The sequence below is a fragment of the Aotus nancymaae genome, unplaced genomic scaffold (assembly GCF_030222135.1).
Source record: "Aotus nancymaae isolate 86718 unplaced genomic scaffold, 86718_ANA_hifiasm-v0.15.2.pri h1tg000016l, whole genome shotgun sequence".
NCBI lineage: Eukaryota > Metazoa > Chordata > Mammalia > Primates > Aotidae > Aotus > Aotus nancymaae.
The window spans coordinates 41110609-41124026 of NW_026988428.1; the positions used below are offsets into that span (position 1 = coordinate 41110609).

The window sequence follows — 13418 nt, forward strand, 5'->3', positions numbered from 1 at the left end:
TAGCTGGGACTACAGGCGTGGGCCACGATGCCCACTGATTTTTGTATTTTTAGTAGAGACAAGGTTTTACCACGTTGGCCAAGATGGTCTCCATCTCTTGACCTCGTCATCCACCCGCCTCAGCCTCCGAAAGTGCTGGGATTACAGGCGTGAGCCACCACGCCCAGCCTATTCACGCTCTTAACGAGGATTGACCGAGTGCCTCCTGTGTGTAAGAGCAGTGTCAGGCACTGGAGATGAGAGAAGGGAATGAGCCCTCTTGGAGCTTAAAGAGAGACCGATCATAACTAATGACACAATAAACTTACTAATTACAATTGAAACAGAGACAATGGACAAGTAATACAAGATACTATGGCATGTGGATAGAGGACTGATGTCAGCTTCTCCCTGGTGGAAGGTGGGAACTGACCTTCTCTAGATTCCCAGCACTTTAAAACCCACACTTCTGCTTCCCCCTTACCTGACCACTCCTCTTTTCCCCTTCTCTCAGCTTCTCCACTGCACAATGTGAGGCTTTCTGTTTGGCTTTGGAGAAGTGGGTTAGGGAGGGAATGCCCCTCCCCATTGGTGATATCAGAGAGCCAGCTCTCTTCCCCTGAGAGCTGGGTGGCTAGTACTGGGCTTCTGCCTCAGTGATCTTCCTTCTTAGTTTACTTCACTTCAACACATGGAGAACCCTACACCTCAAATCTTCCTTCCCACTTCCAAAATAGTGACTAACTTCACCCATTTATTCACTTATTCACATTTGGTGTTCAGTGATTGAATCCACCCTTTTTTGCCTTCCCTGAAGCTCTCTCTCTCTTTTTGTTGGCTCCTTTGCATCCACTTTTAAACATATCCAAGTTGCCGGGCGCAGTGGCTCACGCCTGTAATCCCAGCACTTTGGGAGGCCGAGGCGGGTGGATCATGAGATCAAGAGATCGAGACCAACCTGGTCAACATGGTGAAACGCCGTCTCTACTAAAAATACAAAACATTAGCTGGGCACGGTGGCACGGGCCTGTAATCCCAGCTACTCAGGAAGCTGAGGCAGGTGAATTGCCTGAACCCAGGAGGCGGAGGTTGCGATGAGCCGAGATCGCGCCATTGCACTCCAGCCTGGGTAACAAGAGCAAAACTCCATCTCAAAAAAAAAAACAACAAAAAAAAACATATCCAAGTTTTTATGTTAATATATCCAAGATAAACATCTCCCATCTTTAGATAAATCTCCCTTTACTAGGCTTTCCAGGCACCACCATATGTCTCTCTCTCTCTCTTTCTTCTTCTTTTTTTTTTTTTTTTTTGGTAGAGACGGGTTTCGCCATGTTGGACAGTCTGGTTTCGAACTCCTGATCTCAAGTGATCCACCCGCCTCGGCCTCTCAAAGTGCTGGGATTACAGGCATGAGCCACCACGCCCAGCCCTTCCTTTTTTTTTTTTTGAGACTGAGTCTCCCTCTGTCACCAGGCTGGTGGAGGGCAATGGAGCCATCTCAGCTCACTGCAACCTCTGCCTCCCAGGTTCAAGTGATTCTCCTGCCTCAGCCTCTCACTTAGCTGGGACTACAGCGCACACCACCATGCCCAGTTAATTTTTTATACTTTTAGTAGAGACGGGGTTTCGCCATGTTGGTCAGGATGGTCTCTATCTCTTGACCTTGTGATCTGCCCGCCTTGGCCTCCCAAAGTGTAGGAATTACAGGCGTGAGCCACGGCACCCAGCCTCTCTCTTTCTTCTTTACAGTCACACTTCTTGAGCTGCCTATATTCTACAGGGGATCTCCATTTCCTCTCCCCTCACTCCCCAACCTTTTCAAAGTCAATCCTCAACAGAGTCACCCCCGACCTTGCATGAACACTTTGCAGTCCTTATGTTGCCTGACATCTCAACAGCAGGCAGCACAATTGACCTTCCTCTTCTACAAACACTCTGCTGGTGTCCCTCTTACCTTTCTAGTAGTTCCTACTCTGTGGCATGATGAATGGCCTTCCTTTGCCTGTTCCTTAAACCACAGAAGCCTGTCTGAGATCCTGTGCCCTGTGCTCTCTGCACGTCCCCCACTGGGTGGTCTTATTCTCTCTCCAGCTCAAATGACTTCCATATGCTCGTAAGGACCATGTCTCCAGTCCAGATCTTTCTCTGAGGCTCCCATCTGATCCACTGTCCACCAAAAAATCCACTTGAGTATTTTGCAGGTACCACAAACTCAGTATGAACCAAACTGAACTTGTCAGCTTGCCCCACAAACCTGTTTCTCTTCCAATACCACTGTTTAGTTTAATATGAATTCAATAAATATTGGCCTGGCACAGTAGCTCACACCTGTAATCCTACCACTTTGGGGGGCTGAGGCAGGAATATCACTTGAGCCCAGGAACTTGAGGTGCAACATAGTGAGATCTCAGCTCTACAAAAGGATTTTGTTTTTGGTTTGGCAGGTGTGGCAGCGTGTGCCTTGTAGTCTCAGCTGCTTGGGCGGCTGAGGTGGGAGTACCTCTTGAGCCTGGGAAGTTGAGGCTGCAGTGAGGTATGATGGTGCCTCTGCACTCCAGCCTAGGGGACAGTGAGACCCTGTCTCAAAATAAATTTAGTAAATATTTATTGAATGTTTACTATCAAATATGCCAGGCAGGAACTATGTGCTAGGCATTGTCAATTAAGATGGTAAATATGGGGCCAGGCACGGTGGCTCATGCCTGTAATGCTGCACTTTGGGAGGCCAAGGAAGGCGGATCGCCTGAGGTCAGGAGTTCAAGACCAGACTGGCCAATGTGGTGAAACCCCATCTCTACTAAAAATACAAAAATCAGCTGGGCGTGGTGGCTGGTGCCTGTAATCCCAGCTACTCAGGAGGCTGAGGTAGGAGAATTGCTTGAACCCAGGAGACAGAGGTTGCAGTGAGCCGGGATCACAGCACTGCACTGCAGCCTGGGCAAAAGAGCAAGACTACATCTCAAATAGAAAAGGTCCCTGCCCACTCATAACAATGAAAATACGATGTAATAATGATCACTATGATAAAGGAAGTGCTATCATCTGTTGTAGCACACAGAATGCCCAATTGCCCATGCCAGAAACCTAGCAGCCAACCTCAATTTAGCTTGTTTCCTCACCACCCACATTGATTCAATTGATTACTGAACACTTCCATTCATATTTTCCCAATCTACCTACTTTTTTATCCCCATAACTACCACTCCTTTAGCCTGGATGATATAACTTCCTAACTAATCTCGTTGCATATAGTTCTCATTGCATATAGTTCTGCTCCCTCCCATCTATTCCTGACACAGCAGACAGGGTGACCTTTCTAAAACAAATATGCTCTGCCACTCCCCTGACTTAAACTTTCCAGATTTTATAATGTCATTTACAGATTCCCCCTCTAGCCTTTTCACAGTCTCCACCACAAACTCCACACTGCAGCCTTATGCGAATTCTTCACATTCTTAAAGTGCACTGAGATCTTTGATCCTTTGCATATGTTGTTTCCTCTGCCTGAAACATGTCCCTTCTCCACTCCCTCCAATCTTCACCTAGATAACTCTTACTCATCACTGAGCTCTCAGCCAAAAGGTCACTTGCACAAGAAAGCATCTCGGCCAGGCGCGGTGGCTCATGCCTATAATCCCATCACTTTGGGAGGCAGAGGGTGGGCAGATCACTTAGTCAGGAGTTTGAGACCGGCCTGGGCAACATGGTAAAACTCCATTCCTACTAAAAATACAAAACTAGCTGGGCGTGCTTGCCCAGCTACCGCAGTCCCAGCTACTTGGGAGCCTGAGGCAAGAATCCCTTGAACCTGGGAGGCGGAGATTGCAATGAGCTGAGATCATGCCCCCCGCACTCCAGCCTGAGTGAGAATAAGACTTTGTCTCAAAAAAAAAAAAAAAAGCATCTTTTCACCCTTTAGAGGGGCCCTAACTAGGAGGTACGATGGCAGGCTTTGTCTCCTCCATCAGAACTTTCATCACACTTTAAAGATTATTTGATTTTCTGACTTTCAGGAAGTCTGTGAGTGCTTACAAGGTAGCAGAAACCCACACCTATTTTGTTGATAACTGTTCCTTCAGTGCCTTCTACAGTGACTTCTGGCATAAAGTCATATCTTTGTGTCTCAGTTCCCTCATTAGTAATGTGGGGATGAGAAGCCTATCTCAGTTTGTTTATGTATTTATTTTCAGACAGAGTCTTGCTTTGTCACCAGGCTGGAGTGCAGTGGTACAATCTCAGCTCACTGCAACCTCTGCCTCCCGGATTCAAGCAAGTCTCCTGCCTCAGCCTCCCAAGTAGCTAGGACTACAGGCTCATGGCACCATGCCCAGATAATTTTTGTATTTTTAGTAGAGACGGGGTTTGTTGGCCGGGATGGTCTTGATCTCTTGACCTCATGATCCACCTGCCTTGGCCTCCCAAAGTGCTGGGATTACAGACGGACGTGAGCCACTTGCGCCCGACCTATTTATTTATTTTTTTAGACAGAGTCTTGCTCTGTCGCCCAGGCTGGAGTGCAATGACACGATCTCAGCTCGCTGCAACCTCCACCTTCCAGGTTCAAGTGATTCTCCTGCCTCAGCCTCCCCAGTATCTGGGATTCAGGTGTGCACTAGCACACCCTGCTAATTTTTTTTATTTTTAGTAGAGACTGGGTTTTATCATTTTGGCCAGACAAATTTTGAATTCCTGACCTCAAGTTATCCACTTGCCTCGGTCTCCCAAAGTGCTAGGATTACAGGCGTGAGCCTCTGCGCCCAGCCTGTTTGTTTTGAGGCAGGGTCTTGCTCTGTTGCCCAGGCTGGTGTGCAGTGGTGCTAGGACTACAGGTGCATGGACCATGCTTGGCTAGTTTTAAAAACTATTTTGGGGCCAGGCACAGTGGTTCACACCTGTAAACCCAGCACTTTGGGAGGCCAAGGTGGGCAGATCACCTGAGGTTGGGAGATAGAGACTAGCCTGACCAACATGGAGAAACCCTGTCTCTACTAAAAAAAAAAAAAAAAAAATATATATATATATATATATATATATATATATATGTATACACACACACACACACAAAATTAGTCTGGCGTGGTGACAAATGCCTGTAGTCCCAACTACTCAGGAGGCTGAGGCAGGAGAATGGCTTGAACCCAGGAGGTGGAGGTTGTGGTGAGCCAAGATCGCACCATTGCAGTCCAGCCTGGGCAACAAGAGTGAAACTCAGTCTCAAAACAAGCAAACAAACAAAACATTTTCTGGCCAGGTGCCATGGCTCACGTCTGTAATCTTAGCACTTTGGGAGGGTGAGGTAGGTGGATCATGAGGTCAGGGGTTCGAGACTAGCCTGGCCAACATGGTGAAACCCCATCTCTACTAAAAATACTGCAGTCTAGGCAACAAAGCAAGACTCCATCTCAAAAAAAAAAAATTAGCCGGGCATGGTGGCAGTTGCCTGAAATCCCAGCTACTCGAGAGGCTGAGACAGGAGAAGCACTTGAACCCAGGAGGTGGAGGCTGCAGTGAGCCGAGGCTGCCAGTGGACTCCAGCCTGGGCAACAAGAATGAAACTCCATCTCAAAAAACAAAAAACAAAACAAAACCTATTTTGTAGAAATGGGGTCTTTTACTATGTTACTCACACAGTCTTGAATTCCCAGGCTCAAGTGATCCAGCTGCCCAAAGTGCTGGGATTACAGGTATAAGTCACTGTGCGTGGCCTAGTTTTGTTGTTGTCGTTAATGTAACAACAGCCATTTTGCTATAGTTTAACAATTGTACGGGTATGGAGCAGAAGTTGGGTAGGGCCCAGGTGGGTGAGTCTTCTGTCTCATGTGGCCTTGACCTAACAAGGATCACTTAATAGTTTTCAGTGGGCAGATGCGCTGGTCTGGAAGGTTTCACTCACATGTCTGGCACCTTGGTAAGGATGACTGGAATGCTGGGATTAGCTGGAGCTGTCAGACAGAATACGTACGTGAGACCTCTCTAGCATGGGAGCTCAAAGTGGTAAGATTTCTTACATGGCAGCTCAAAACTACTAGTGTGCCAGATAGCCGGCCACTGAAGCTGCAAAACTTCTTATGGCCTAGCTTCAAAAGGCACAGAATTTTCTGAGATCAAACGTAAAGTGCTTAGAACAGTGCCTAGCTCATAAGTACTATTAGATATTAATTATTCTTTATTTTTTTATTTTATTTTTTATTTTTATATAAAAGATGGGGTTTCACCATGATGGCCAGGCTGGTCTTGAATTCCTGACCTCAGGTGATCCACCCACTTCGGCCTCCCAAAGTGCTAGAATTACAGGCATGAGCCACCATGCCCAGTTTTTTTTTTTTTTAAAGACAGGGTTTCACCATGTTGGCCAGGCTAGTCTTGAACTCCTGACCTCAGGTGATCCGCCAGCCTCGGCCTCCCAAAGTGCTGAGATTACAGGCGTGAGCCACCATGCCCGGCCTAATTATTCTTAAAGTAATATAAAGATGAATAAGAAGAGTCTCTTTCTCTATTTTATTTTATTTTTTTTCAAGACGGGGTTTCACCATGTTGGTCAGGCTGGTCTTGAACTCCCGACCTCAGGTGATCCGCCCACCTTGGCCTCCAAAGTGTTTGGATTACAGGCGTAAGCCACCATGCCCAGCCCAAGAGTCTCTTTCTCAATAATAGGTATGTGCTTCCTTGCATAATATACGTTTATTGCCAAACTCAGCCATCTTGCTCCTCAATTTCTTTTTTTTTTTTTTTTTGAGATGGAGTCTTTCTCTGTGGCGCAGGCTGCTGCAACCTCTGCCTCCTGGGTTCAAGCAATTCTCCTGGCTCAGCCTCCAGAGTAGCTGGGATTATAGGCGTGCACCACCACATCCAGCTAATTTTTGTATTTTCAGCAGAGAAGGGATTTCACCATGTTGGCCAGGCATGCACCACCACACCCAGTTAATTTTTGTATTTTCAGTAGAGAAGGGATTTCACCATGTTGGCCAGGCGGGTCTCAAACTCCTGACCTCAAGTGATCTGCTCATCTAGGCCTCCCAAAGTGCTGGGGTTACAGGCATGGGCCATCATACCTCGCCTTCTCACTATGATCTTTTCCCTAGAGATGCTCTTCTATCCCTTTGATGAGACATCGAGCTGTACATGAGCTCAGAATGGTGTTAATATTTTACTTATTTTCATTCTTTTTTTGAGACAAAGTTTCACTCTTGTTGCCCTGGCTGGAGTGCAATGGTGCGGTCTTGGCTAACTACAACCTCCGCCTCCCGGGTTTAAGTGATTCTTCTGCCTCAGCCTCCCAAGTAGCTGGGATTACAGGCGCCTGTGACCATGCCTGGCTAATTTTGTATTTTTAGTAGAGACGGGGTTTCACCATGTTGGCCTGGCTGGTCTCGAACTGCTGACTTCAGGTGATCCGCCTGCCTAGGCCTCCCAAAGTGCTGGGATTACAGGCATGAGCCACCACACCCGGCCTATCTACCTTCTTTTTTGTTTATAGGATGGATATGTACACTAATTTCCACTTTGTCACTAAAGTAATTACACACATGGTAACTCCCAGACTTCTAAAACTCTGACCCTTAAGAGCTTGTATCAATAGTCGGCCACTGCAAGTAGCTGCTGTCATGACACCGCCATTTCATTTGACGAGAAGAAGCTGTGGTTTGTCACCGCCCTCCAGCAGCGTAAGAGGACAAAGGTCCGATGGGCACTAAAACCTAAACATCTCTTCTGGACCTCCAGAAAAAAACAGTGCTGCTCTAGGTAGGGCGCAGTGGCTCACGCCTCTAATCCTAGCACTTTGGGAGGCCGAGGCGGGCGGATCATCTGAGGTCAGGACTCAGAGACTAGCCTGGCTAACATGGTGAAAGCCGGCCTCTACTAAAAATACAAAAATTAGCTGGGCGTGGTGGCACGTGCTTGTAGTCCCAGCTACATGGGAGCTTGAGGCAGGAGAATCACTTGAATTCAGGAGGCGGAGGTTGCAGTGAGCCCAGATCACGCCACTGCACTTCAGCCTGGGTGACAGAGACACACTCCATCTCAAAAAAAAAAAAGTGCTGCTCTAGCCGCGCATCTGCGGCCTCTTCGTCTCTATGGTGGTCTTTTCCTGTGTCCTAGTGTTGCATGATGGGAGAAATAGTCTACCTTCCGGGAGCAGTGCCGGGGCAGTGGCTTATTACGGAACTCCATTTCCCGGCTTGCCTAGCGGAGGCCGCTCAACTCAGGAGCGGGAGGCCGGTTCCGGTTGCATCAGCGTGGGATTCACGGCAAAATGAGACTGTTCGTGAGCGAGGGTGCCCCGGGTAGCTTGCCGGTGTTGGCCGCCGCCGGGAGAGCCCGGGGCAGAGCAGAGCTGCTCATCAGCACTGTAGGCCCGGAAGGTACTCGGGCTGGTGCTGGTGGGCGGTGGATGACGGGGGCGGGACCGAAACACGCCAGATGCTCTGCAGTTGTCTTTGCCAAACCCCCAGCCCTCGCTACACACCCCAGTCGACTTCTTCTCCTATTATCTTTGATCACTCCACGCCCTCTTCCCTTCCACTCACATCTTTCACTTCCTTTAATTACCCTCAATATAATACCCTTCCCTTATCTCTTTCCTCCCCTCTTCCGTCTTCCAGGACCCTGCCTCACCTCAATAAACCGCTCTTCCCAACCTTCTACACCTATCAGGCACCCCCCTCCTGCTCTTTAGTTACTAGCATGACAACCCCCAGGCACCCTTTTGTTTTCTTAGGAAATCCCTCTCTCCCCTCCTAACACACACACATTCCTTTCTTTTTACCTCTTCTCATTCTCTGCCGATTGTATGGGTGACTCTTAAGATGTTCTCTTGTCAGTCTCCCCAGGTCTCAATTTTGTTCTCCCACTGTGACCTTCAGATCATTATGAAGATAGCCCAGTTACTTTCAGTCGTTAAGTTCTTGGCTGCAGCACTATCCCAATACCACCACCTCCTCTGCAGTCCCCGTCTGTTGTTTCCAGCTGGCAGTTTCAGCCTGAACACCTGCTGGCCTCTCCAGCCCGTTCTGGACCCACCCCCTTTCAGTTGTCCTATCTTGGAACTTCTGGGTTGAGACTTCCCATCTTTCTTTTCTTACTCACTGAACAATACAAGGTTATCCTAAGTTGACAAAGCATTTCTTTTTTTCCTCTATTTTTTTTTAACCCATTTCCCATTCCTACATCAGATTGTGTGGTCCCATTCCTGACCCGGCCTAAGGTCCCTGTCTTGCAGCTGGATAGCGGCAACTACCTCTTCTCCACGAGTGCAATCTGCCGGTCAGTATTGGTCCTTGGTGCAGGGAGGTGGCTGAATCAAATCAGGCCTCACTGTCCTTTGTGTGGCCTGATTTGCAGCCACTGTTTCACTGTGTGATGAGAAATGGACTCGATAAATGGGCCCCTCTAAATCCATCATCTGTTCCTCTCTCCCTGGGCAGGTATTTCTTTTTGTTATCTGGCTGGGAGCAAGATGACCTCACTAACCAGTGGCTGGAATGGGAAGCGACAGAGCTGCAGGTAGGACTAAGATATGGGGGATGTCAAGCAGGCCCTTGCTCTGCGTGGCCATCCTGACTCGTGTCCCCTGCATTTTAGCCAGCTTTGTCTGCTGCCCTGTACTATTTAGTGGTCCAAGGCAAGAAGGGGGAAGATGTTCTTGGTTCAGTCCGGAGAGCCTTGACTCACATTGACCACAGCTTGCGTCGTCAGAACTGTCCTTTCCTGGCTGGGGTGAGTTGGGTCTTGAGATGAGGACTGGGGAAGGCTTATGGTGTAAGGATTAAGAGGGAAGACTATTCAGAGTGTTTGAACCCAACACTGCCACTTACTAGTAGTGTAATCTTGGCAAATCACTTAATCTCTCTAATCTTTAATTTTTTCCAGCAGTGAAATAGGGGTAATATTAGTACCTACCTCAGTAAGTTATTGTGAGGATAAAGTGAGATCATATAAAGTGCTTAATACAGTGCTTGACACATAGTAAGTGCTCAGTAAATGTTAGATATTACCATTGGGAAGAAACTGAGTGTCTCATTTGTGTTACCTTTTCCCTTTCTATCCCCAACAAAGGAGACAGAATCTCTAGCCGACATTGTTTTGTGGGGAGCCCTATACCCATTACTGCAAGATCCCGCCTACCTCCCTGGTGAGAACTGTGCATATCACTCCAACCCTAGGAGCTTGGAGGGGTTATAGAATGGGCAGTAGAATGCTGAGAACTCCCTTCAAGGTGCAGCTTGACTGGGCAACTATAGCAGAAGATGGCTGAGGGAACTGGCTGAGGGAACTGGGGAAAACAACTGGAGAAACCTCACGAAGAAGTGGGAAGAGGCCCACTCCTGCCTGCCAGGACCTTATGTTTGCTGATTTTCTTTTGTTTTCTTTTCTTTTCTTTTTTTTTTTTTTTTATAGACAGGGTTTCACCATGTTGGTCAGGCTGGTCTTGAACTCCCGACCTCAGGTGATCCGCCCGCCTTGGCCTCCAAAGTGCTTGGATTACAGGAGTGAGCCACCACGCCCGGCCACTGATTTTCTTTTCTCCCATACCCACAGAGGAGCTGAGTGCCCTGCACAGCTGGTTCCAGACACTGAGTACCCAGGAGCCATGTCAGCGAGCTGCAGAGACTGTACTGAAACAGCAGGGTGTCCTGGCTCTCCGGCCTTACCTCCAAAAACAGCCCCAGCCCAGCCCCCCTGAGGGAAGGGCTGTCACCAATGAGCCTGAGGTTTGGAACAGGGCAGAGCCTTGAGGCCTGAGGTGGGAGGTGGCTAGGAGATGGACTCTGAGAATGGCCACTAACTTTTTCAGGTAGTGGCAAGCCTGTGGGCCGCCGTCACCTGGTAAGGGATTCTCTCCACTCTTCATAGGAGGAGGAGCTGGCTACCCTATCTGAAGAGGAGATTGCTTTGGCTGTAACTGCTTGGGAGAAGGGCCTAGAAAGTTTGCCCCCGCTGCAGCCCCAGCAGAATCCAGTGTGAGTAGACATGGCACATATGAGTAGGGCTTGATTTTGTAGTGGAAATTGTTGATAGAGCCAGAACCTGCCTGCTAGGTCTCCTTTGCTGACCTCTTTAATTTTCTGTCCTCTCCTTTTAATTCTCATACCTCTTTTTTTTTTTTTTTTTTAATTTTCTCTTAGCCACTCCATCTGTCCCATCTGTACCCATGTTTTTCTTTTCCTTTCTTTTTTTTTTTTTTTGAGACAGAGTTTTGCTCTTGTTGCTCAGGCTGCAACTTCCGCCTCCTGGGTTCAAGCGATTCTCCTGCCTCAGCCTCCTGAGTAGCTAGGATTATAGTTGTGCACCGCCATGCCTGGCTAATTTTTTTGTAGAGATGAGGTTTCACCATGCTGCCCAGATAGGCTGGTCTTGAACTCCTGACCTCAGGTGATCCACCTGCCTTGGCCTCCCAAAGTGCCGGGATTACAGGTGTGAGCCACCGCACCCGGCCCTGCACCCATGTTTTTCAGCTACTTTTTACCTACTGATGGAGCTAAATCTATTTTTCCAGTCCAGATCTGTATTCTGGGCTCCAGACACATTTGCCAGACTGTCCTAGACTCCTTCACCTCCACAGGCATCTCAAATTCAACATGTCCAAAACCAAACCTGTTATCTTCCCTGCCAACTGCTGTTTTTATTTATTCACCTGCCTTTGTTGAACAGCCTCCACCTTCCACCTGAAAATCCAAGCTAGAAATCTTGGTGTCATCTAGACTTCTTCCTTTCCCCCTAGCTGTATTATTTGCCACCGTTCTCGGCCTATAGACAGGTATTTTAAAAACTGTTGCACAAATGTAGAATTACACATTTTGAAAAGTCCAGGCCGGGTGTGGTGCCTAACGCCTGTAATCTCAGCACTTGGTGGGTGGATCATTTGAGGTCAGGAGTTCGAGACTAGCCTGGCCAACATGGTGAAACCTTGTCTTTACTAAAAATACAAAAATTAGCCAGGCATGGTGGTGGGCGCCTGTAGTCCCAGCTACTTGGGAAACTGAGGCAGGAGAATTGCTTGAACCCGGGAGACGGAGGTTGCAGTGAGCCCAGATTGTGTCACTGCACTGCAGCCTGGGTGACAGAGTGTGACTCCATTTCACACACACACAAAAAAGACTTAAACAAATTTGAGACTTGCAAGATAAGTAGGGATTAGGCAAGAGTAAGAGTGGAGAGAGGGTGTTTCAGAGAGAGGAAGCCTAATATGCCAAGACCTGAGAAGCAAGAGAATTTGCCTTTTAAGGAATTTCTAAAAGGAGAGTAGTGGCACGCTGGTCAGTTGGGGGCACGTGGGTCAAAATGAGTTTTGAGAGGGAGGTGGGGCTGGCATCATACCATTGTCTTTCACCACATGCCTCTATGCATTACTGTTCCTTCTCCCTGCAATGCCAGCGTCTTACCTGCCTGATGCGCAACTCTTGCAGAGAGGAGTTCTGTCTTTCCCTTCTCTATAGAGTGTGAGACAGTCTTAAGTGCTTCAACTTCTGGGAGGTCCCACTGTCATACTATGTTGTAATTGTCACATTATATGTCTGATTCTTCAAAAATCTGTAAGCTCATTGAAGGTAGAGATGTCTCTTTTATGGGGTTCAGTTGCTAGCACAGGTCAAAATGTTCAGTAGATATTGATAAAATTTGAATGAATTTATGAAAGTCCATCCTTGTTTTGCTTGTTTTGAGTATATCTTGAGCATATATTGTGGATTCAGTTTAATACTAAACACTTTGAAGGCCAACAAGGGTTAGGAAAGCGTGGCTGAGCATGGTGGCTCATGCCTGTAATCCCAGCACTTTGGGAGGCTGAGGTGGGCAGATCACCTGAGCTCTTTGGACTTCAGTTAGTGGCTAGAGATAATAGTAACATAGCACTGGAACAGAAGGGGAGAAGCCAGCACTGAGAAGGTGTTCTTGGGAGTAGTGAGAAGAGGATGATTGGACAGAGCCTAGGGAGAGTTTGAGCCTGAGAATGAATGAGGTATTAGAAAAGAAGCAGTCACGATAGTAAAAGTGACAGAAGTTGTTGTTGGAACAAGGCTCCTTCATAACAGTACATGAGACATCCTCACTATGGCAGGGCCCTGTACTTGCAGCTGTAGGGGATCTTAGGGTCGTTGAGGGTGCTTGTCCTGTGGGTTCGTGTGCAGAAAGACTTCGGTGTACATGAACACACAACAGTAGAACAAATTGTCTGGGTGTCCTGTGTACTTTGGTCCCTCTTGACCCTCACCCCGCCATGCACTGTTCTCTTCCTCCTTCCTTACCAGGTTGCCTGTGGCTGGGGAAAGGAATGTGCTTATCACCAGTGCCCTCCCTTACGTCAACAACGTCCCCCACCTTGGGAACATCATTGGTTGCGTGCTCAGTGCTGACGTCTTTGCCAGGTGGAGCCAGTTGCTGGGGGAGAGACCTCCTAAGGGCAGGGCAGGTCCCAGGGGAATAGGATGCCTCAAGGG

The 13418-nt window shown here is 48.0% G+C and overlaps 1 protein-coding gene across 3 annotated transcripts in view; it reads left to right on the forward strand.

Annotated features, from left to right (window-relative positions):
• MARS1 (methionyl-tRNA synthetase 1) overlaps positions 1-13418 on the forward strand; it is a 30196-nt gene that overhangs the window by 3435 nt on the left and 13343 nt on the right. For all 3 annotated transcript variants that reach the window (XM_012469728.3, XM_012469730.2, XM_012469729.3), the window contains exons 2-9: positions 8083-8345; positions 9156-9246; positions 9408-9486; positions 9565-9699; positions 10039-10114; positions 10522-10694; positions 10837-10943; positions 13230-13346. In XM_012469728.3, the coding sequence (XP_012325151.1) occupies positions 8237-8345; positions 9156-9246; positions 9408-9486; positions 9565-9699; positions 10039-10114; positions 10522-10694; positions 10837-10943; positions 13230-13346 (887 nt within the window). In that variant the 5' untranslated portion in view covers positions 8083-8236. The remainder of the gene's footprint in view (positions 1-8082; positions 8346-9155; positions 9247-9407; positions 9487-9564; positions 9700-10038; positions 10115-10521; positions 10695-10836; positions 10944-13229; positions 13347-13418) is intronic.